Here is a 26,492-nt window from a genome sequence, read left to right as displayed (position 1 = left end):
ATGTCTTTTTATCATCCTTTAAACACTTTGATTATGATGTCTCTTGTAGCTTCTGTCATGTTTACTGTTCTTGGGGCTTGCTGAACTTCTGAGATCTGTAATGTTTATAGGTTTCATCAAATTTAAAAATTTTCTGGTTATTATTTCTCCAAAAAGTTTGGCTATTCCAACTATACACATATTAGGCCTGCTAAAATTGTCCCACAGCTCATTAATGCTCTGTCCATTTTTTTTGTTTGTTTGTTTGTTTTTCTTATATTTTCCCTGTGTGTCATTTTGGAGTTTTACTACCATATCTTCAAGTTCACTCTTTTATCCTCCACTGTCTAATGGCACAATACATTCTTTTCAAGTTCATCAAGAGAGGGCATTTATCGTACCATGAAATGAGTCTCAATAATTAAGACTGAAATATTACAGAGATATTCTCCAAAATTAAATTATAAACCAGTAACAGAAAGCCCTCTAGGGGAAAAAAACACAAATATTAAGCATTTCTAATTTTATAAATTAGAAAGTATTTTTAAATAAATGATAAAAATATATCAAAATTTGTGGAATAAGCTGAAGCAGTGCTTAGACAGAAATTTATACCTTTAGTATTTACATTAAAAAATAAACAACACAGTCAGAAGAGCATGCAACTCTTAATCTCAGGGTCATGAGCTTAAGCCCCACACTGGGTAAAAAGATTACTTAAATAAACTTCAAAAAAATTTTTTTAAATAAATACAAAATAAATGAAGTTCTACCTTAGGAGCAAGATAAATCCAAAGTAATTAGAAAGAAGAAAATTAAGAGGAAAAAAAAACCACAACGAAAACAATTAACAAAGCTAAAATTTGACTCACTGTTGGTGTAGCTGCCATGGGAAACAATTTGGCAGGTCCTCTAAAGGTTAATCAAAGAGTTACTATATGATCCAGCAAATCCACTTCTAGGTATATATCCAAGAAAAATTAAAATATACGTCCACACAAAAACTTGTCAATGAATATTCATATCTGCATTATTCAGAATAGCCAGTAAGTGAAAACAATCCAAATGTCCATCAAATTACAAATGGATATATAAAATGTGGTACACCCACACAATGGAATACTATAGGCAATAAAAAGTAATACTATGACATGGATAAATTCTGAGAACACTTTGCTAAATTAAAAAAAAAAACACAAAAGACCACCTATTATATAATTATTAATATTATGAACTATTAATATGAAATGTCCAGAATAGGCAAATCTATATAGACAGAAAGTAGAATGTTAATTGCCTTGGCCTGGGGAGTTGGGGAAAAAAAAGAGGTATGTGTCTTCTGGGGGCAACAAAGATGTTCTAACACTAAGTGAGATGATGGTTATATAACTGTGAATACACTAAAAGCCACTGAATTAAACATTTAATTGGTGAATTGTGTGGTACATGAATTGTATCTCAATAAGGCTGTCATTCTAAAAAAGATGGATCACTGAGATTTTAAAAAAATTTTTTATAAATTCTTCACTAGACTGGTGAAGAGAAAGTGAACAAAAAAGAGAAGATACAAATTAATTGCAGAAATTGAAGAGGAGCTATCACTCCAGATCTGACAGACAAAAAAAGAAAATAGGGTAGTATTATAAACACCTTTATCCAATACATTTGAAAACTTAGAATAATTGGACCAATTCACTGAAATATATCACTTAGCCAAACACTCTCAAAATAAAATAGAAAATCTGAATAGCCCTAAAACCATTAAAGAACTTGTGTTAACTGTGAAAAACTCCACCAAAGAAAACTCCAGGCCAAAATGGCATCACTGGTGAATTCTATCACATTTAAGACAAAACAAAAAACAAAACAAAAATAACAATCCTACACAAACCACTCAGAAAATAGAGCAGTAGGCTTCTTTCTGAAGCCAGAGTAATGTTGATAACCAAAATTAAACAAATATTTTTTAAAAGAAAGTTATAGATTATTTTGATCAAGACAGACCCCAAAATCCTTAACACAATACCAGTCAACCAAAACCAGCAATATATTAAAAAGATATCATGAGGGCGCCTGGGTGGCTCAGTGGGTTAAGCCGCTGCCTTTGGCTCAGGTCATGATCTCAGGGTCCTGGGATCGAGTCCCACATCGGGCTCTCTGCTCAGCAGGGAGCCTGCTTCCCTCTCTCTCTCTCTCTGCCTGCCTCTCCGTCTACTTGTGATTTCTCTCTGTCAAATAAATAAATAAAATCTTAAAAAAAAAAAAAAGATATCATGACCAAGTAGGGTTTATCACAGTAACTCAAAGTGCTTTAATATTCAAAAATAAAACAATGTAATTCATCATATTAACAAAATAAAGGAGAAAAAACAGAAGATCATTTCAGTAAATGTAGAAAAATACCTGACAAAATTCAACAACCATTCATGGTAACAAGTCTCAACAAAATGGAACAGAAGGTAAATTCCTCAACTCCGTACCATTAAGAAAACAAATAGGCAAGGCTTAGCTTGCAAGAGGTATGTGCAAAACATATCTGACAAAAAGCTCATATAACTAGTTATTACAGAAGTAATTATACACATATTTTATACACACACACACGTGTGTGTCACATTTCAGTAACAAAAAGACAAGCAATAAAAAAGGGCCAAAGAATTAAACAGACACTTCTTGAGGAAAACATGTGAATCCCCAAAACACAGCAATGTTCATCATCATTTAGATATCAGGCAAATGCAAATTAAAACCACAATAATGTACCACTACATATTCACCATTCAACAGCTAAAACACCAAATGTTGGTAAAAATGAGGAGCAACTGGAACCCAAATACATAGTTGGTGGGAATGTAAAATTGTACTTTGGGAAGAAATTATCGAGACAGGAGTGTCAGAGTCCAAGCAAAGTGGGGAGGGTATCTATATGAAAGGACTGTTCAGTGCAGGGTATCAGAGTGGGGCAAGGAGGGCATCTGTGACGGGCAAGGTCTAGGTTGTTCAGTAGGAAAAGGGCATTACAAAAGGGGAAAGGGAGAGAACTAGAATTGACCCTGCGGTATTGGACTGGAATTGGCAGTATCGGAGTAAACTACGGTTTTCAGTAATATATGGAATAGAGACTGATAGAGAAATACAGATGTAAATGTGTGTTTATGTGCCTACACATACACATAGCTATGCACATTCCCCAGCTTTTCTCACTGAGAGGTCCTGGGAATAACAACATCCCAATAGCAACGAAAGCAGCTAACATCCAGCTGTTGGCTGCTAAATACTCTTCTTCACTAAAAGGAACCAGGGCTCTTTAGAGGAAAGATGGATTCCAGGGCTGAGACAAGAAAAGTACAAAATGAGCCTGAACATAGTGTTCTGTTAGAAAGTAAGAAAGTGCTCAGAGAAAAATGGGAGCATGTCAAAAAAGACACAGAAGCCACCTTTAAGAGGTTCTCACTGGCCAAATGTGGGACAATTTGTACAATAATGATGATGATGGATTTTCACCCACTTCGTGGTAAAATGGGAATCAAAAGTCCATACTGATATAAATATATGAATTGAAAGTCTAAGGAAAATTGGAATGTTCACATCATTTCAAAGTATCTCTTCATAAAACACTTACTAATTACAAAGGGAAAAGTGACTGTATAGCAGAGAAATTTCACAGATTTCACCTTAATGAAAAGATCAAAGTGAAAATCATTGGTAACAAGAAAAAGTGAAATTGTGTACCACCTGATAGGATGAAATACCACTTCTGTGATAATCCTGTCAAAGATACATAAACTAAATTGGATTGTGAGGAAATACAACAAACCTAATTTGAGGGACATTCTACTCTTCAAAATGGCTATCCTATAATCTTCAAAAGTGCCAAGGTCATGAAAGTAAAGGTAAGACAGGAATTGTTTAAGATGGTAGGATACATGACAACTGCAGGCATCATGTGATTCTGAGTTACTGGACAATAGGCAAAACCTGAATGGGATCTGATGATAAGACGGAATTAATCTATCAACAGTAATGTCTTGATTTAAAAAGCTATATGGTGGTTATATGGGAGAATGTTCTACATAACATATCTAGGAATGATGGAGTATCATCTCAGCAACTTATTTTCAAATGGCCCACAAATATAAAGGTTTTTGTTCTGTATTTGAAAGTTTTCTATACACTTGAGATTGTTTCAAAAAGGGTTTTGGGGGATTTTTCTAGGAGACAGAAAGAGCACACATGCACACATGAGCAGAGAAGGGAAGGGCAGAGGGAGGGGAAGAGAATCTGAAGATGGCTCCATGCTCAGGGCAGAGCACAATGAGGTCCTTGATCTCACTACCCTGAGATCATCCTGCGCCAAAACCAAGAGCCATATATTTAAACTGAGTCACCCAGGCACCCCTAGATTGTTTCAAAAGTTTTAAAGCTTAAACACATGTGTGCATAAACACAATTAAATATGTATATATGTGACCAGGCCTGACTCAATTAATGAAGCAGAATCTCTGGGGATTATATGATTTATGTTAAAGAAAGTCTTTAAAGTATTCAATATATTTAAATTCCTTATGAAACAACCAAAATAATTCTATATTCATAATGGCAATGTTGAAGAAAGGTGACTACTGTATGACATTTATTTTCAATACAGATAAAGATGCCACTGGTCATTCCATCATTCAGATAGCCTACTTAACAAGGGCTGCCTTTCAGTCAAACTAAATAAAAGTCTGTCTGCCACCTCAGTGCATTCCGAATTTCTTGTAGAAGTATTATTAATTAGGAACGTTGTGGGTCTGATCTTCTGTAAATCCAAGCCTGAAGATGTCTACCCATGTAATGTGTAATGTGAACAATCATTAGATACAGTTAGTGACTTTTTTAAGATTTTATTTATTTATCTGACAGAAAGAGAGAGAGACAGCAAGAGAGGGAAGACAAGCAAAGGAAGTGGGAGACGGAGAAGCAGGCTTCCCACTGAGCAGGGAAGCCCGATGTGGGGCTCAATCCCAGGACCCTAGGATCATAACCTGAGCTGAAGGCAGATGCTTAACAACTGAGCCACCCAGGCACCTAGGACTGAACTTTTAAACCAAAGTATTTATTTTCTAAGTTTGGGATAGGCTTAACTGAAAATTATTCTAGTATCACTTATCTATATGGATCATAATTTTCTGAATTTCATGCAGCTAGACAAAATAAAAGAGAGAAGGTAGTTGTACAGGATGAGACAACTATTATTCATAGCTCCTGATTTCAAGATTCAGTGTTCATTAATGCAGTTTTTATTAACAGTAAATAGGCTTTATGGTAAATAAATGTTAACATGACCTTATAAAATCCATTTACTAATAAAATGTTATTTTCACCAATTTTATATTTAGTGTGCAATCTGAATATTTTTTAAAGATTTTTATGTGAGTGGCACTGGGGTGGCTCAGTTGTTAAGTGTCTGACTTTCATCAGGTCATGATCCCAGGGTCCTGGAATCGAGCCCCACATCCAGCTCCCTGCTCAGTGGGAAGCCTGCTTCACCCTCTCAACCACTCCCTCTGCTTGTGTTCCCTCTCTCACTGTCTCTCTCTGTGTCAAATAAAGAAATAAAATCTTAAAAAAAAAAAAAAAAGATTTGACGTAAATCTGACAGGTTTTTTTTAAAAAAAAAATCCGAAAGACACTGGAATTTTTTCCTTTTTCTTTCACAAGTAGGCAGAGAGGCAGGCAGAGAGAGAGAGAGGAGGAAGCAGGCTCCCCGCTGATCAGAGAGTCCGATGCGGGGCTCGATCCCAGAACCCTGAGATCATGACCCGAGCTGAAGGAGCGGCTTAACCCACTGAGCCACCCAGGCGCCCCCCTTTTTCTTTTTTTTTTAAAGAGAGGGAGAGACAGGGAATGGCAGAGAGAGAGGGAAAGAGAGAATCAAGCAGACTCCAGGTCCAGTACAGAGCCTGACATGGGGCTTGAACTCACAACCCTGAGATCAAGGCCTGAGCTGAAATCAAGAGTCAGACACTTAATCGACTGAGCCACCCAGGCACCCCAAGATACTGGAATTTAAATAAAAACTTTAAAAAAAAAAATCTGAGGGCGTCTGGGTGGCTCAGTGGGTTAAAGCCGCTGCCTTCGACTCAGGTCATGATCCCAGGGTTCTGGGATCGAGCCCCACATCGGGCTCTCTGCTCAGCAGGGAGCCTGCTTCTTCCTCTCTCTCTGCCTGCCTCTCTGCCTACTTGTGATCTTTGCCTGTCAAATAAATAAATTAAATCTTTAAAAAAAAAAAAATTAAAAAATAAATTAAAAAAAAATCTGAGAGACAACGCCAGATTTAAGAACTGCTAAGCATTTTACTGAGACCAAGAAATCCACAGACCTTGTGAAGACATATTCCCCACTGTAATGGTTAACTGCTTAGATAACACTGAAAGGTATCTGAGATGGTTATTCAACAAATATATATATATACAGATGTACACACAAACTTTTTAGCCCTACAGAATTTTGCATTACATATTTTATTGCAATACTCACTGGTGCTACTATTTTCCCCGTCTGTCCAACTTGCATGTCATTGGGAACAAAGCCAGCATCAACAGCAGCACGAGAAGCACCAACTAAAGGAGAAACATATTTGTCATTTTTTTAAGCTCTATTCATCAGCTGGTTGGGATATTCACTAATAACTGTATAAAGAAACACCGAGGGGCGCCTGGGTGGCTCATTGGGGTAAACCTCTGCCTTTGGCTCAGGTCATGATCGCAGGGTCCTGGATTGAGCCCCACATCGGGCTCTCTGCTCAGTAGGGAGCCTGCTTACCCCTCTCTGCCTCCTTCTCTGCCTACTTGTGGTCTCTCTCTCTGTCAAATAAATAAATAAGAATCTTAAAAAAAAAAAAAAAAAGACACCGATAAGTACACTTACAAATTCATTTTCTAAAGGCCTTGTTTATTAAAAAAAAATCCCCTTATCAATGATCAAGAATTCTAAAAGGAAGTACTAGAGCATTTTATTCACAAAACTTCAAGAAATGCCTTCTATTTAAGATTTTATTTATTTATTTGACAGATAGAGATCACAAGCAGGCAGAGAGGCAGGCAGAGAGAGAGAGAGAGAGAGAGAGAGGAGGAAGCGGGCTCCCCGCTGAGCAGAAACCCCCCCCACCATGCGGGGCTCGATCCCAGGACCCTGGGATCATGACCTGAGCCGAAGGCAGAGGCTTTAACCCACTGAGCCACCCAGGTGCCCCAAGAAATGCCTTCTATTTAAACCCAAGGATTTAAAAGTTTAAATTTGGCTGAAGTCCTCTGCTTGCTTTATCAAAAAGGCATCCAGGCATTCATAAAACATACACTATAATCTGTTTGGCATGCCATTATATAATGTCCCTTTATGCAGTAACTTCAGAATTTTTGATATCATCTGTAATCAGATAAAGACAAGTTATACATAACACAAGATAAGTTTTAACCTATCTAAAAAAAAAATGAGAAGTTAAGTAGCCTTTCATCCTCCTTCAGCAGATGTCAACAAGAAGCCCTGTACTTGGAGTGAAGTAACCCCTCTCACAGCAGGGGTCGAGAATGAGTCTTAGGTCTTCTTCATCTTCATCTAGAGAGGACAAAAGGAAGCCATAGACAGTACTCACTACCTCCTAATGCACACAGTTTCGACACTACCTAAGTGAGGACTGGTCACATACTGCCCTTTACTTACTTAAGTCACTATAACAAGGTCCAGACTCAAAGGTTATCCTTCATGATCTACAAACTAATCTCCATAAAGCCCTGCATACTCCGTAATCTACACCCATCTTCCCCTTTGTCTAGATGCTCCCTGAAGACAATGATTCCCCTGCAGTCCCTTCTAGTAGATGCTGCTCTGTCTGCCACCATCTTCATACCACTGGTCCGGGAGGTGGGACTCCTCACTGACACCTTCAGAAAGTTCTCCCTCCTTCCTCCTTAAAAGTCTTTGGCTTTGAATCTCACATGACCAGATCATGTCACCCATTTATTGCTGTGCTGGCTATTAACCACAAGTCCATTACCCTTCATTTCTCAATGATTTTTAGCTTCTGGGCCATTGCCACTTTCTCCAATATTAGTCTTAATTCTCAAAGATATCAACACCTGGCCTCTTGGCTCCTTAACTCTTCTCCAATCATCTGGGTCCTCAGCCACACCTGTGGTCATATCCCCAACCTTTCCATTATCAATATCCTTTGACAATCTCAATCTCCAATGTCTCTTTGTGACCTACTCTTTCTAGCTGACTCCCTTCGCACCCAGCTCTAACAATCCTCTGACCTCACTGGGATCCACATTTCTATTTGCTGACCCTCTCTCCCACTATGTGGTCTTTTCTTTAACCTAGCTTAAATTCTATGATCAATGATTCTTTTTTTTTTTTTAAAGATTTTATTTATTTATTTGACAGAGAGAGATCACAAGTAGGCAGAGAGGCAGGCAGAGAGAGAGGAGGAAACAGGCTCCCTGCTGAGCAGTGAGCCTGATTCGGGACTCGATCCCAGGACCCTGAGATCATGACCCGAGCCGAAGGCAGCGGCTTAACTCACTGAGCCACCCAGGCACCTATGATCAATGATTCTAATCACTTCATTGCATATGCCTTCAATCTCCTTGCCTTGGAGATCACACTCAACTGGAAAAAACTCCATCTCCAGTTAACAGATTAACAGATAAATAACCTCTCTACATTTTCCATACCTGTCCCCCTGTAGTTCAGCATAACTGGAGAAAAACACCAACACTAAAGCTGTGTGCACTGGGTTTTACTTTAAGTAAATAGACCTGATTTCTCTGCTTCCTAAACTATAACTCTGAATCTTTTCCTCTCACTAAACACCCCAAATCTTTACCGTCCTCACTCTCAGCCGATGACCTTGTTTCCTATTTCACTTAAGAAACTGATAGCATCACAAGTGAACTTCCATATGCTCCAACTAACATACACCCATCAACCTACAGCTGTGTCCATATACTTTTCTGCCTACTTAAGATACCACTCCAGATATCTCCCCTCCCTTTCCTGCATGATTAATTTTCCCCTCTCAACTGGAGCATTCCCATCAGCATAGAAGCATGCTATTATTTGTTCCTTCTTTAAAATATTCCCCTGCCAAATACTGTTCATTTCTCTGCTTTCCCATATAGCAAAATCTCTCTAAAGATTTGTCTGTATTGATTCCAGTTCCAGGGCTCCCAATCTATTTCTAAAAACTTTATTAAAACGTAACACATGGGGACACCTGGGTGGCTCAGTTGGTTAAGCGGCTGCCTTCGGCTCGGGTCATGATCCCGGCGTCTTGGGATCGAGTCCCGCATCGGGCTCCTTGCTTGGTGGGGAGCCTGTTTCTCCCTCTGCCTCTGCCTGCCACTCTGTCTGCCTGTGCTTGCTCTCGCTTCTCTCTCTATGACAAATAAATAAATAAATAAATAAATAAAACCGTAACACACGTATAGAAACACATGCAAATTACAAATGTACTGCTCAATGATTTATCATAAAGTCAATGTAGTCATGTAAACACCATTTTGGATCATTCTTTAAAATACATTTCAGTCAGGTTTTTGTCCCCACTACTCCACTAAAAATGCTCAGTCACTAAATTAGTCACCCTCAGTCCTCATTTTCCTTGACCTATTACAATACCTGACTAAAACACTTCAATTGGATTCTAAAACATCGCGCTCTCTGTCCTGGTTTTGTTGCCTTACTTACTCCTTTTTGGTCTTTCTCTCCTTCTCCCCTGCCTTTTAATCTTACAGTGTCTAGGGCTTAGTCCTGGGACCTCTTTTTTATCTACAATCACTCCCTTGACGATATCATCCAATTTCATGGCTTTAAATAACATCTAAATGCAACTGATTACCAAATTTATACTCCAACCCAAACTTCTCCAATGAACTCCACATTCCTATACCAACAGTTTAATTGACATTTCTACTTGTTTCTTCACTGTTAGCTCAAAACTTAATATGCCCAAAATGGAATTCCTGATCTCTCCCTGGAAACTGCCATTTGGAGTCTTCACTGTCTCAGCTAATGGTAACTTCATCCTACCAACTGCCAGATAAAAACTCTGTCTCATAATATATATATCCAATTTGTCAAGAAATCCCAGTTTCTTTACCTTCAACTATATATCCTAAACTATTTCCCCCCACATTTACTGCTACTAGCCTGATCGAAACCACCAGTATCTCTTACCTGAATGATTAAAATAGCCTCCTAACTGATCTCCCTCTTAATGCACTTATTCCCCTACACATATCTGTGCTCAAAACTATAGCTAGAGTGTCCAGTCATGTGATTCTTCTACTCAAGAATTCTTCTACTTTCAATGGTTTCCTATTTCATCAAGAAAAAAGCAATCTCTTTACTAAAGCACACAATGCCCTATGTGTACTGGTCAATTACTCCCAATCTTATCTCTTACTACTTTCCCTTTTTGCACTTTCCATTCCAGCCACACTGGCCTCCTTGCGATTTGTCACATAAACCAGACATGCTTCTCCCTTAGCTGGACCCTTTGTACTTTACCTATCCCTTTACCTGAAACATTCTCTTTCTCGGATCTCCTCATGGCTTGCTCCTTCAATTCTATCAAACTTTTGTTCAGGGATGCCTCAGTGACTCAGTCATTAAGCATCCACCTCTGGTTCAGGTCATGATCCCAGGGTCCTGGGATGGAGCCCTGCGTTGGGCTCCCTGTTCAGCAGGAAGTCTGCTTCTCCCTCTCCCACTCCCCCTGCTTGTGTTCCCTCTCTCACTCTCTCTCTCCCTGCAAAATAAATAAAATCTTACAAAACCAACAAAAACAAAAAAAACCTTTATTCAGATGTCTCCTTATTAAGGCCTCCTCTGACCACCTTACTTAAAACTGACATCTTTCCTCTCCAAACTCCTCCTCCTTTTCATAGCATTTATTATCCTCTAACATACTATTATATGCTAATGTATTATATTTAGTGTCTGTGGTAGGCAGAAAAATGGCCCCTCCAAAAATATATTCACTTTCTAATCCCCTATATTACCAACACGGCAAAAGCTACGATATAAAGGATCTTAAGAAAGGGTCCTTACCCTGAATTATCTAGGTCACCCCTTAAATATCATCACATGTATCCTTATAAAAGGGATACAGAGGGAGGTCTGATAGAGATACACAGAGAAGAAGGTGATTTGAAGACAAAGCCAGAGATTGGAGTGATGCAGCCACATGCCCAGGAATACTGGGGCAGCCTCTAAAAACTGGAAATGAACAGATTTGCTACCAGAGTGTGGTCCTACCAACACCATGATTTCAACATACTTCTGGCATCTAGAACTGTCAGAATAATTTTCTGTTGTTTTAAGCCACAGAGTTTAATAGCAATTTGTTACAGTAGCCACAGAAAACTAATACTAGTCTCACTCAAATATAAATGTAAATTCTATAAGGAGAGAGGCTGCTTATTTTGCTCACTACTATTTCCCAGCTCCTAAAATAATACCCGACATATGGCAGACACTCAATAAATATTTGTTCAATTAAAGAATAAATGAAGAAAATAAACACCCTCAAAGAAAACCATCTGATTATAGAGTCAACATAATGCCCTTATTCAGACAAAACCATTACTGTTTCTATGAGTACATGTATTAGCTAATATAAAAGCATATAAAAAAACCTAGAAAGTTATACACAAAACTCTTAAAAAGGGGAAAGAAGAAAAGAATGGAAACTTTTTTTTGAGAGAGAGCAAGCAAAAGAGATGGGGAGGAAGTGGGAGAGGGAGAAAGAGAATCTTAAGCAGGAAGGGAAGGGAGAGAAGGGGAGAGCAAGAATCTTAAGCAGGCTCCATGCCCAGTGTGGAGCCCGACACAGGGCTCCATCTGATGATCAAATCAAAAGTTGGACACTTGACCAACAGAGTTACCCAGGCGCCCCACTGTAAAAAGATTATATTCATGCAATAGTTCTATAATTAAAAACTAAAATATTTCCAATTTTCTGATTTCAAAAACCATTCCATTCTCTTCAGTACATTTTTAATACATTCTATCTTTCCTTTAAATGGTTAACTACAATTTTAAAATAACATTAACTTCTATTTTTATGAGAGACTGATACCAGACTACCAATAACAAGAAAAACAAGGGCATTCCTGAATCTAAAGTAGGCACTGAAGCTGACATTTAAAGATTTTTTGAAATGGAAAAACAGGGGTGCCTGGGTAGCTCAGTCAGTCAAGTGGCTGCCTTTGACTGAGGTCATGATCCCTGAGTCCCAAGATCAAGTCCTGGGATAAAGCCCCGCATCAGGCTACCTGTTCAGCAGGCAGTCTGCTTCTCCCTCTGCTCCTCACCCTGCTCTCGTCCTCTCTCTCTCTCTCTCAAATAAATAATAAAATCTTTAAATAAATACATAAATAAATTACTAAATGGAAAAACAACAAAGATTTCACATCTTTAAGAGTGTTATATAAACAATAAAAAAGTACAAGGGCCCTCTGTACACTGAATGCCATATCACTTACTTGGCAACTAAGAAAAACCGTTTCAGAGAGAAAAGTTGAAAACCAGAGAAAGCGAAATAATCTGTAGCCTTCAGTGACTTATATACAAATGAAATAATAAAAGAAAAAATATTTCCAACAAAAAGGGAGTATTTTTCTACTAAAGAAAATACCTTTACCTGCAGCATGTAGTTGATCTGCCAAATCATACAACAACTTAAAGTTCTCTCCGCTCTTCAAACCCCGACCTCATTGAAGAAGACAAGAAAAAAAAAAAAAACAAATTAAGTAAACATAAACTCCATTCTATACAGCTTTAGAGATGACTTGTACCAAGCTCCCCCTGGTGTCAGTGATATAGATGTGCAACTGAGAGATGAAATTGTATTATCAAGCTCATGATTTCATTTTCCTAATTGGTAGAATGGGAATAATACTTGCAACCTACCTATTTCTTACATTTTGAAAAAAAAAAATCTGTATTCCTCTATAATAAATACTAATAAAATCAATTTTAAGTTTATAACATCTTTTAAAATTAATAAATTATAATATTCCACTTACCACCAGATACTACCACTTTGGCACCAGTTAGCTCTGGTCGATCACTTTTGGTTAATTTCTGGTCAAGCCACTCTGCTATCCCCACTGGGGAAGGACTTGATGCTGCATACATTGATACAGATAACCAAACAATGACCGTGAGTTAAAATTTAATAATAGCATTTTTTAAAGAAATACATAAAGAATTAATTCCATGAAATTCAAGTCTGTTAGTTACTGTGAATTTTTTGTGCTTCTAAATTCATTCTCTCTGATTTTTGTTAAGAATTGAAGGGATAAGATTCCAGCCTTTACCTCATTAGCTATATGACCTTTGAGAAGTCATTTAATTCTCTCAGTCTATCTATAAAACTGGAATAACCCTCTCTGAAGTTCAAACATAGTACCTATATATATATTAAAGAGTAACACCCTCTACACATTTACCATGAATTACATTCTTCCATTATACCGAGTCTCCCAAGTATTATAATATGAAACAGTGAGAAAAAAGTGAAGCAACACCCCTTTGATCTATCAAAGCAACTATAATGGTACCAAAAATGATATGAAAAGGCACATTATAAATACTTCTTTTTTTGGAAAGCTTGGAAATATTATTTAGACTGAGCTCTCAAACACTGTTCAAGAAATTTAACCAGAGGCCATACCTTATTCTAATATAATCAATGAACTGAAAAACAAGAAACAAAACAAATTTCAAACAAACACTCACCCTTTTCTGAACTGGCACTACCTCCACTTGTTGCTGCAGCTTCAAAAGATGTTCCTCGGACAGAAAATACCTTCACTTTCTCATCACACTTCACTGTACATAAAGCATTCCCTGAAATACACAATTTATTTTTTTAAAAATACCCATGAAAGGCAAGTAATCCTTTGAGGGTTCAGAATTTACTTCATGAAAACAAGGAAGAAGTAACTATGAACGAGTTGTTTTCTACTAAGTATAGGAAAAGGTACCATATCACTGAGGAAATTCATCAACAGAGATTTGTATAACCTTGGATGTTTTTAAAAGCAGGGCAAGTGCTGACCTGCCTGGAAGCAAGAAACTGGAATAGGTTAGGCAGCCACAATAAGAAGGCATACTTCTTCTAAAAGGAATATAAACAAAAGCTTTCTTCTCCAAAAACACAGTCAGTAACTCAAGAATATGAGTTGCAACAACTTAGGAACACAGCTACTAGGCTTATTAAGAGAGGAAAATAAATGACATGATAGGGCAGAAGGCACCTGGGTGACTCAGTCAGTTAAGCGTCTTCCTTCCACTCAGGTCGGGATCTCAGCATCCTGGGATTAAGCCTGGCATCAAGCTACCTACTCATGGGGAGTTTGCTTCTCTCTCAAACCTTCCCTCTCCCCCTGCTCATGCATGCACAGGTGCTCTCTCTCTCTCAAATAATCTTTTTTTAAAAAAGAAAGAAAACATAATAGGGCATAAAGAAGAAGAGGTATGATACTCCAAGATTTTAAAAGAATTATGGATTAGCAATCACGTAAGAGTGACCTAAACTTGACCAATAGTTCCCCTCAAACACTACCAAAGATGAAAGATCTAATTTGAGAACTGACCATTAAACTGAAACACACAACTTTAATCAGAAAGAACAAAGAGCCCACTGCCTTCTCTAGCCCCACTAGAGACTAGTGTGCTTGGCAGAAGAGCAATCAACTAAAGTGACACTGAAATGAATATCTTAATGCAGATCGAAATGGGAGTAGAAGCAGTGAAGATTAAGAATACTGTTTTTTTAAATGGAAAAGTTTTGTTTCTCCAGGTGCCACTTACAAAATGTATTGAATAGTGAATCTAATTTTTATTGATGACTTGAAAAATCTCATCGCTCTGTAAACTGAATAACCAAGCAGGATCTTGCTCTGGATCTATCAAACACAATGTCATGTCATGGTCTAGCAGCAAATCTAGGATTAAGACTTTTCTCAGACATGTTTAAGATGGTCCATTTATTTATTTATTTATTTATTTTTTTAAAAAGATTTTATTTATTTATTTGAGAGAGAGAGAGACAGTGAGAGAGAGCATGAGCGAGGAGAAGGTCAGAGAGCGAAGCAGACTCCCCATGGAGCTGGGAGCCCGATGTGGGACTCGATCCCGGGACTCCAGGATAACGCCCTGAGCCGAAGGCAGTCGTCCAACCAACTGCGCCACCCAGACGTCCCAAGATGGTCCATTTAAAGCATGACTTGTTTAAAATACTATCTTCAAATTAATTTCTGCTTTTAAAATTCACAAAAAATTAACACGTTGATTATTTTCCTTGGTTACGCACCTGCATAAATAGTTCTCACAAATGTGTCAGGAGACTTGATTGCAATGATGTCAGAAATTGGGGCAACATCAAGTTTGGCTGCTATTCTGGGCAAAAGGTTCTAAAAGCAAAAATAGCTTTGAATTACACAATATATACTGACGGATGGCTATCAACTACCAACACTAACATTCTTAAAACGCATACTCTACAGAAGTTTTAATTCAAATCTTTTATATTTCATATGCATCATTAGACATACTATAATTTCAAGCACAATTTTTTGGATAGTCTTTGAGATTAAGTAAGATAATTCCTATAACTATAATTCCTATAACTACATTAAGAGTTTTATGAGTTTTACAGTAATAAACCATCTTAACTCAATAAGTTGAATTACAAGATATGATATTTGCTTTAATGAATATCACTCACAAAGTGTGACCACCATGGATTACTGAATTTAGGTGAAACAGACAAATATTTAGAAGAGCAATAAAATTCTCAAATACTAAAACAGATATACATGTATATATTTACTTACTGTATATGAAAGAAAAGATTTCAAAGCAGACATTTTCACCTTTTTAAAAACTCAGTATTGCATTAAAAAAGATCAAAACTAACCTAAATATCCATCAACAGGGGATAGGTCTATTAATTATAGCTCATCCACATACTGGAATCCATAAACCATAAAGCAAACAAGAATGAGAAAGGTGAGGCGCAGCCTGTATAATATGTACAGGAGCAACAAAACTAATGTAAATTCTGCAAGTTCTCTAGATGCGCACATAACATCTCTGAAACAGATACATGCACTAACTGCACCCTCACTAGCGGGGATCAATGGGAAAGCCACAATATCCCCAAGTCTCAGTTACTTCACCTCACGAATGACAGAAAGACAATTCCTGGTTTTAGCTTAAAATTCGAGGACCCTAAGGCTATAAAAAAGAGTTAGTGAAGACAGAATATCCATTACTTTCTAGTCTCAAAGGTTTCCTTAGATGATAACATCATCTAAGCATAATTTAAAAAGTGAAGTGTTATATTTATTTTTTTTAATTTAAAGATTTATTTATTTGAGAGGGAGTGCACATGCACGTGCCAACAAGCAGGGGTGGGGGTACAGAGGGAGAAGGAGCAGCAGACCCAAAGCTGAGCAGGGAGCCCAACGTGGAACTCCATCCCAAGACTTGACCCAAGCTGAAGTCAGATGTTTAACCCACTGAGCCATCCAGGCACTCCGCGTTGCTTTTATCACACAAATAGCTGAATTATACACTGCTGTCTACATAGATCTTATTCCATGGCAGCTCCTGAACTTGGTACATGAAACCTGTGAGAGCAAACTCTCACTATAACAGTATTCAATTTCCTCTCCTCAATTCCGTCCCCAAATCCTCTTTCTCTAAGAACTCTCCCAAGATTACCTTCTAATTACTCCTTTATTCTGTATCCTCCTACATGCATGTACAATTACACTATTTAATTGGCACTACATATATTTTGTTTTAAAATAACTTTAATATGGGGCGCCTGGGTGGCTCAGTGGATTAAAGCCTCTGGCTTCAGTTCAGGTCATGATCTCAGGGTCTTGGGATCGAGCCCCATATTGGGCTCTCTGCTCAGCAGGGAGCCTGCTTCCCCCTCTCTCTCTCTGCCTACTTGTGATCTCTGTCTGTAAATTAAAAAAAAAAAAAAAACTTTAATATACATACTTATAATGACCCTCAACTAAACTTAAACACCCCTAGGGTAGAGGTATTGTGTCTTCCATTCCTCTCGTGTCCTCTATCTACTAAGTGGTTCTAAATATACTGACGCTAACTAACAAGTGTTGACAGCCTGAGTCAATTTTCCTCATGTTGTATCTACAACAGGAAAGATCTTCTAATTTTCAGTTTATTTTTACCTTATAATACAGCAGTCCTCTTTCAACCACAACAGAAGAACTACTGAAAAGTACCACAGTTTATAAAAACGACAGTTAGAAAAAAATTAAGATCTCTTAAAAAATAAAGCATTTGGGAAAACAATTAAAATGCCATCAAACATACTTCTAACTTCGTAAATACAAAACTTAGAGGATACCTACTTTCAAAATAAATCAAATTTGATAGCCTTTAAAGCCTGCTTCACTAAATAACTCTTTTTTTAAAATCACCTTCAACGCTTTAGGAAATACCACTGGAATATTGTTACCTGGCTGAAGAAATTCTCTAACAAACATTATGTTATGCAGATTATGTCTCTCTTTATAGTTTTAAACTTTCTAAATTGCTTGAAACTTAGTATCTTTTGTACTTCCATTATCCCATGTTTCATTTTAACACATATTGAAAAAAAAAATGACCATGGTGCTTAAAGGCGTATGTATCTCCAGGTATGATCTTTCATTTTAAATGTCCTGAGAGGGTAGATGGTGAACAGATCTCTCTCTACACTCTCCAAGCAGGCTTTACCACATTGGTTTCAGAAGAGAGGCACAACTGTCAGAGTGTTTGTTCATACATAAAAAGATGACAGATTTTTAAATTCTAGCATACCAGTATAAAAGTGTGCTATCTCAAAACCACAGTTGGTAAAGGACTGTTAAAGAACAGATTGCTTAGCCTCATCTAATGGATTCTTTCTCAATCCAAACCCATTCAGAGGCTATAGCACCAGCTACTCTTATGTGACCCTTGTTCTCAAAATTTTCATATGCTGGGCGCCTAGGTGGCTTAGTCGATTAAGTGTCTGCCTTTGGCTCAGGTCATGATCCCAGAGTCCTGGGATAGAGCCCCGCATCTGGCTCACTGCTCAGCAGGGAGTCTGCTTCTCCCTCTCCTCTGCATCTCTCACCCCCGCCCCGTTCTCCACCCCTCCACTTACGCGCTCTCTCTCTCTCCCCCTCACTCACTCTCTCAAATAAATAAATAAAATCTTTAAAAAAACAACTTTCATATGTTACAACACAGCAATCAAAGTCAGACTATTAAAATCTAGCTACTTAGATGCAACAAACACCCTGTCTGGGTTTAATAATCTTTGGAGAACTGTCACCACAAACTCAAGACTCATAAAATTTGTTTAACTCATCTAACACAGAAGCAAAACTCTCAGAGATAGAATGGTCCACAAAGATCTTTCAGTTCAATGCTCATCTGTAACAGAAGTTGGATGTTAATCCTCTGACTTAATCTTCTCCAGAGTAAGGAAAGACACCCACTCCCCTTTTTTTTTTAACATCTCTCTTTGGCAGATCTTGGACATCACTTGGTTAAACTGCATCATTTTACATATAAGAAAAACAGACTTCAGTAAGGTAAAATGACTAGCCTAAGGCCATATAGGTCTGTGGAACTACTTACCAATTACTAAATTCTACAAAAAACCTAAAAATTTATGATAGTCTACAATGTGATAACCTAATAACAGAAGGATAACTGTTTATTAAACTCATGTGTTTACATTGTTAATGCCTAGAAATTCTGTTAACTTTAAAAGAAAAAATTTAATGAGTTCAAACTGATAATTCTAAAGGTTAAAAACAAACTACAAGCAATTTACATGGGTTATTCTGCAAGTTCTCTAGATGGTTTGCAGTGATTCATGTCTAGAAGCAATACTGCACCACAGATAAATATTCACAAACTACTCATTTTGCACAAAAAGAGATGAAGGTCTTGGAAGCTCACTGTTATTGTCACTCAACATAATTAGTTGATCTAAGAGATTATATCTTATTCCTCAAACTTATATTTTAAAATCAATTACAATAGAATTATGATAGTAAAAGGAAAAAAGTCAAATCAAGACAGTTCAAAGAAGAAATAAAAACTAGTAACTGTATGAAAAGGTATTTGATCTCATGATCAAAGAAATGCACAATTTAAAAAAATATAGTTTTTCACCCATCAGATTGGGGAAAAAGATGTTAAAATGTACAATACCAGGTATTGGCAAGTCACCCTCTCATGCGACTCGTGGAATGCAACCTGAGACATCCTTTTAAGACAGCAATTTAGCAATACATATCAAAACTTTAAATGTACACTGTCTTTGACCCAACTCTTTCACTTCTAGATCTCTAGTCTAAGTAGATACATGTATACAAGGATGTATGTACAGGCACATTTCCTTACAGCAAGGTTTACAAATGCAAAAAATTAGAAACAATCTAACTGTCCAGCCCTGGCTAAATATGGAATATTATGCAGCCATTTAAAAAACGAGAGACATGTTTTATTTTTCAAGACACACTCTTAAGTAAAAACCACCAGTCACAAAACAATTCATGATATAATATTACATTTTAGGAGTAAAAAAAAAATGTGTACAGGTATTATAATTTCAAAATCCATAGCAAGGGGACTAAAATAATATACAACTGTTAACACCTATATTTCTGAAACAGGAAGAGGGAGTTGGGAAGAAAGGGGAACTTTTGATATCTTGCTCTGCATACTACTGTACTATATGCATCCTTTCTAATAAAAATGTATTTGTGTACAACCTAATTTGTAATCTTTAAAACTAAAAACTGCAACTTATTAAGAATGGGATAGAAGAAAAGGGAATTAGAATACCCATGGCCGGGCGCCTGGGTGGCTCAGTGGGTTAAAGCCTCTGCCTTCGGCTCAGGTCATGATCCCAGGGTCCTGGGATCGAGCCCTGCATCGGGGTCTCTGCTCAGTGGGGAGCCTGCTTCCTCCTCTTTCTCTGTCTGCCTCTCTGCCTACTTGTGATCTCTCTCTGTCAAATAAATAAATAAAATCTTAAAAAAAAAAAAGAATACCCATGGCCACAGAGAGAGAAAGAACAACCCAGTGACAAATTCTCTTGGGCCCCCCCTTAGTTTATCTCCCTCTTTTTTAAAACTTCATGCAGATAACTAACCATCTGATGGCACATTCTTTCTTCAGACATATCACAATGAACACGATCAGATTACAGCTTTCTTTATCCTAAGGTTGTTTCTAACTACCACGCAGCCCTTTCAAATTCTCCAAGGAGACAGAATTTAGTCTTTGTAAATATCCATCAGCCACTCAAATAAACCACTGCTTAGGGTGGGTTACTACTACAAATGACATTTACACACAGAAAATTCAACACTGTTTTTAAAGAAAAATAATCTTTAAAAAGATCCTAGTTTTCTCCATGACAAAATTTGAACATGTGGAAGTAGCATTCTAGTAATTCTGACAAAATCTTGAAAGAACAGATTTGTCTCTGTGACAAAATTTGAAAATGGAGTTGGCATTTTTAAAGAAATTGTAACAAAGTCTTAAGAGAAAAAAATTTAGCAAAACTACCATATTAATTCAGAAAGCCAGGATTAGCTACCTAAACAGAGTGTGTTGTACATTTTCAGCATAATGAAATCCAACCCCTCCAAGTAATGACATCAGACTCCACATTCTCGATCTTCTCACCTTTCCAAAGGCAGATGCTCCCGCACAGATGTGTGTGTAATTGAACTGGTTCTGAGTTGCCAGAATCAATGGCGTCAGCTCCTCTGAGAATTAAACACATTTGAGAAACACACTTTGTGATATTTTCATATTCTTATATTCAGGCATACTCAGACACTACACTTTTTCCACTGGAAAAGCTCACCTGGAAGGAAGCCTTTGTATGTATCATGCTGAGCCACCAGAACTTTTGCTACACCTGCTACTTTGCAGAGATCTTGTACCACCTGTAATTAAAAGAGTAATTATCCAACTAACAGAAAGATACAAACAGAGCCACCACTACAAATAACCACAGAACATAAAATCTTGATGGCCAACTACAGAAATCATTGTTTTTTAGACTACAGAAACAGTTCTTAACAGAAAAAGAGCAACTTAAGTAAAAACAAAAATTCTTCAACAACAAAAAAAAACTTAGGCCAATTGATCTTATTACCAATTATCTTAAACAAAAATTCCTGCCTTGAAAAAGAAAAGTATTAATTGATAAGCCAAAATTAGCACAGCTCTCTACTCAAACTTAGTTATAAATTGTGCTTCTTACCTTTCAATTAATTCAAGTGTAAATTCATCATTTTAGAAATGGTGAAAATGAGGCAATGGTTAGTTCTCTCTCTCAGACACACAAACAATAATAACACAGCCTATGGGTTTGCTAGAAGCAAAGAACAGGACCTAACCACACTGGTTTACAGGCCACTGCACTCTATTTAGCAATAATGATTTCTGCTGACATTAAAATTACTGAATTTAGGCAAGAGAAAATCTTATATAATGATCCATTGTCAACTTCTGAGTTCTTGCCCAACTACATATATTTAGGTATGAGAAAGCAAAATAATTTTTACTTTAATTCCTCATTTCTTCCTGTGTGGAATCAGAATGAAGTTCTGGGAAAATTTTTTGACTACTCAGAATTCTTGTATACAGAAGGTAAGTAGAATCCCTTTTATTCTCTAATTACAGCAAGACTGGCTTTTGCTTTAGCAGGGACATAACTATCATATTATGGTCTCTGTCTTCTTGTTCACCTCCATGATGATTCGCTGATGAGTAGGCATGAAAAGCTGTGCCTCCTGCCCCCACTCAATGGAAGGTAAGGCTGCAACAATATTCACGGTTTCCAAGGTCGTAAAAGTACCTCTGTCAAACCAAGTATTCACTGGCAGACTATCTGGTACTATCAAAACTGTCTTTTTTACCAGAAAAAACTTCTGACACTATACAGAAAAATCACTTACTGCTTACAATAAATAACTACCAAAAAAAAAAAAAAAGTATAAAACTGAAATTTGCCTAAGCTATTAACTGTTTCTTTACACAAGTACTATTTTTCTTTCAGATAAGACTGTGACAAAACGAGATCGTAAATAAAATGATTTCTGCTTTTTCTCAAAATAGTGTGAATAAAATAGCATTTCAAGTCCCCAGCTGCACACTTGGCAGCTCCTGCATGGTATAGGAGGGAACTGGTAGCTCAACTTAACTGGAGCATGATTTCAACTACACTGCAGCCCAGGAGTACAGATCCTGCAAACCATATTCTAACACCCTTCTAGAGAGTTAGTTCACAAAGCCATTATCTCATTGCAACAACAACAACAAAACGAAGAACACCTTTTACTAAGAGCTATAGTTTGAAAAGCATAGTACTTAACATTTGAAGTCTTATACCAATTAAAAATTAAAATCCATGATACTCCAGATTTACCACTTTCAGGAATTAAAAGCAATTAGCTAGTATATTCATCAATACAAAAAAGGGATCGGCTATTAACCTCTAAGGAGACTCAAATATTATCATTCTATTTGGTACCTGATGACACACGATGGTGCCAGTGGAACTAAATCAAGTATTTTAACTCATTTCAAAAGACAAAATGCTTAGTGAGCAAACCGTTTAGTTCCTTTTTCACATGTAGTAATGACTATGACATTGGCCATTTAATGAGGATTAGAGCCCAGTTTGGGTTATAGTCCTCAGCATAATTCTCTGTTGCCATCTTTCCCTGTCTCTTGATGGAGATTATATTTGCTATGGCTGACCTTAAAGATTTCTCACCTTGTCACATTTGGTTCCAGCTACTAAGCAAGACACTTCACCTCCAACACGTTTGGCTGCAGTGATGGTATTTAATGTAATGGGTGCTAGGGTATCATTTGCATGCTCGGCTATTACCAGGGTACTTTGAAATCGTAGCAATGAGGCCTAAAAGGGAAAAAAAAAAAGGTGGAACGGAATATTGTAATACAAATAGGTTTTTAAAACCCTAATTGTTAAGCAAGTGTGCTTTAAAAAAAAAATGCACACAACACTCAGTTCTATAAATGTATTCATAAAGTACTTGTTCAATGGCAAAAATAAACTATTTGTGTCTATTATTCTATTACTAATATTCTAATATTAAAATAATAAAAATATTACTAATAATATTATTCACACTAATAATAAAAAGTACAAATTTATATTCTATTAGAAAAATTTAATTATTTCAAAACAAATTTCCCATTGATCTATGTTTCTGAATATTATGTGTCCCATGAGAAACTGCCAACTGCATCTAAATTTAAAATTCTTAAGTCAAGAGGTGCCTCAGTGGCTCAGTTGGTTAAGCATTACTCTTGATTTCAGCTCAGGTCATAATCTCAGCGCTGTGAGATGGAGACCCACGGCAGACTCTGCTCTGGGTTTGGAGTCTGCTTAAGATTCTCTCACTTCCTCTCCCTCATCCCCTCATCCCCACCCCGACTCAGGCACATGTGCTTTCTCTCAAATAAATAAATAAATGTAAAATTCCCTTTTTTTTTTTTAAAGATTTTATTTATTTATTTGACAGATAGAGATTACAAGTAGGCAGAGAGGCAGGCAGAGAGAGAGAGGAAAGGAAGCAGGCTCCCCACCAAGCAGAGAGCCCGATGTACTCAGAATCATGACCTGAGACGAAGGCAGAGGCTTTAACCCACTGAGCCACCCAGGTGTCCCAATAAATGTAAAATTCTTAAGTAGAACACATTAACTATCAAACTCAGAATCAAACTATTACTAGTTACATCCGCTTGCACCACAACTGCTAAAGATACAGTATATCCAGAAATAATGGGTTTGAAACCAATTACTAAAGTTGATTTTATTGCTTTCAGGCAAAATGCATTCAATACCCAAATAACTGATAATGTAAATCTGTCTTTAAAACACAGTTATTTTGGTGGGCTTCCAACTGTTTAAACATGCTTCTAAATTCAAAAAAGAAGCTTGCAGACCATATCTTGAAACCAACCAGTATCCACCTATATCTACTGTGGACTATCAAGAGACCATCAATAGCTCACAGTCATCTGGAATAATTTCCAACACCAGGAACACAAAGATGAACAAGAATGGTCACTGTACTCAAGGATTTTAAGGGAAATATGACTTGTTTACATACAATTATGAGAACAGTCTTTCAATCAATGAAGAGATCCAAAAGGCTGGAGGTTGCAGATCATGAAATATAGAATCAAGAGGAAGAAACGAAGAAATTTAGGTGTTCTTGTCATATGAAAACATGAGGAAGGCTACCACAGATGTGACAAAATAAGAAAACTCTGGAACTATCCTTATGAAAAATCACAATGAGAAATGAGAAAAGGAGGTGCTGATGATCAAACGGCATGGTTGTATGGCATAATTCAGCAATAATCTTTGATTTGGAGCTGGAGTGAGGAAAGCATGGTACAAAATTTACACCAGAACTGGAAATTTACAAAGGAGGGAATGAATGAAAGGCAGGCAGGCATGGGACTCTAATGCTCATTACAGAACTAAATTTACAAAATACATTTACTATACTGTAAATACCAATTGCTATATTTTAATATTCTTTATGTTTTTATTGCTATTAAGTATATGAGCATACCAGTTTAACCAGTTCTGCAATCATTTGGATAATTAGTAATTTTTTATTATTGTTTATAAAGATTTTCTCATGTATTGATTTGAGAGAGTGAGAAAGCACAAGCAGGGGGAGCAGCAGAGAGAGACAGGAAGCAGATGAGCAGGGAGCCCAACATGAGGCTGGATCCCAGGACCCTGGGATCATGACCTGAGCTGAAAGCAGATGCTTAACTGACTGAGCCACCCAGGTGCCTCTGTAATTTTATTATCATAAACAATGCAGGGGCATCTGGCTGGCTCAGTCAGTGGAACATCCAACTCTTTATTTCAGGGTTATAGTTTTGAGCCCCACACTGGGTGTAGAGATTACTTTAAAAAATAATAAAATGCATAAAAATCAAACAATCCAGAGAAAGCCATCCTTATAGCTGAATCTTTGTACTCACCCTCAACAAATCAGAGTTTGTTTTTGTGTAGAAAGACCCTTCTGACTGGAACCTGGCCAGACCTTAGCTGCTCTGCTTCCACAGAAGACTAAGCCAGATTCTCTGCAACCTTCAATCAATTATAGGGACCCTCTTCCCCTAAGCTGTCTACCTGTACCAGTTCATCCTCAACCTTCTCCTCAGTCTTCTGAATCACCTCTTTCCTTGATGAACCAATCCCAGAGCTGGGGACCAGAAACTCTAGGGATATGCCAGTGGAAGGAATAGTTGCATTATGTATCATGGATGGCATTTCTTGTCTTTTTCTTCCCTTTCTGCTTACTCAAAGGAAGCAAGGAAAGGGGGGAAATGAGACTTATGTTGTTGCCAGATCAAGTACATGCTTGTGTAACTTATTCTTTTTTACAATTAAAAAAACTTGTCTTCTGGGTGGCTCAGTGGGTTAAGCCGCTGCCTTCGGCTCAGGTCATGATCTCAGGGTCCTGGGATCGAGTCCCGCATCGGGCTCTCTGCTCTGCGGGGAGCCTGCTTCCTCCTCTCTCTCTCTGTACCTGCCTCTCTGCCTACTTGTAATCTCTCTGTCAAATAAATAAATAAAATCTTAAAAAAAAAAAAAAAACTTGTCTTCTTACAGGAGGTGGTTAAAGTAAGGTTAGAAATCTTTTTTTTTTTTTAGATTATTTATTTATTTATTTGACAGAGAGAGATCACAAGTAGACAGAGAGGCAGGCAGAGAGAGAGAAGAGGAAGCAGGCTCCCCGCTGAGCAGAGAGCCCGATGCGGGACTCGATCCCAGGACCCTGAGATCATGACCTGAGCCGAAGGCAGCGGCTTAACCCACTGAGCCACCCAGGCGCCCAAGGTTAGAAATCTTTATGCATATCTTATGCTTCGTTTCTTATGACAAATTCCTAGAAGTGTTAGAGCAAAAGGAAGGCGCACTTTTAAATTTTTTAATACTGACTGACACAAACTGTTCTCCAGAAAATTGTAGCAATTCACAACAGTTCACAATTCTTGGGATGGAATAAAAGTTCTTAGAAGGCAAATACCATGCCTATTCAAAGAACCTAATACAATTTTTTTTAATCTACATCTGTAGAAATATATAGCATTTTCTCTATTTTAATCAATGATCACAGTTACCTTGCAAAGAACTCTAATTAGGACTCAATGGCATAATTTATTATTTAAATCACATTTCACAAGAATTGCCAGTAACAAACTCCTTATTACCAATATATGTCAGATACCATATTTTGATTATGTTTCATTCATCATTTACTATAAAAATTATGAGATTTCCATCATCATTTCAAGAATAAATCCAAGATTTGGTGGCAGAAAGCCCATACTTGCCATAAATTATA

General features: G+C 37.3%; 1 protein-coding gene across 1 annotated transcript in view; it reads right to left on the bottom strand.

Moving 5' to 3' along the window:
- The window catches only part of ETFA (electron transfer flavoprotein subunit alpha), an 87,323-nt gene that overhangs the window by 41,961 nt on the left and 18,870 nt on the right, over nt 1-26,492 (bottom strand). The window contains exons 2-9 of the mRNA XM_044229535.1: nt 22,862-23,008; nt 20,942-21,023; nt 20,758-20,840; nt 15,353-15,452; nt 13,774-13,884; nt 13,059-13,160; nt 12,674-12,742; nt 6,505-6,587 (exon numbers count right to left, since the gene is read on the bottom strand). Coding sequence (XP_044085470.1) covers nt 6,505-6,587; nt 12,674-12,742; nt 13,059-13,160; nt 13,774-13,884; nt 15,353-15,452; nt 20,758-20,840; nt 20,942-21,023; nt 22,862-23,008 — 777 coding nt within the window. The remainder of the gene's footprint in view (nt 1-6,504; nt 6,588-12,673; nt 12,743-13,058; nt 13,161-13,773; nt 13,885-15,352; nt 15,453-20,757; nt 20,841-20,941; nt 21,024-22,861; nt 23,009-26,492) is intronic.

Source organism: Neovison vison, chromosome 13, assembly GCF_020171115.1.
Source record: "Neovison vison isolate M4711 chromosome 13, ASM_NN_V1, whole genome shotgun sequence".
NCBI lineage: Eukaryota > Metazoa > Chordata > Mammalia > Carnivora > Mustelidae > Neogale > Neogale vison.
The sequence above is the reverse complement of the archived record's forward strand: the minus strand, read 5'-3'. Positions and strand labels throughout refer to the sequence as shown.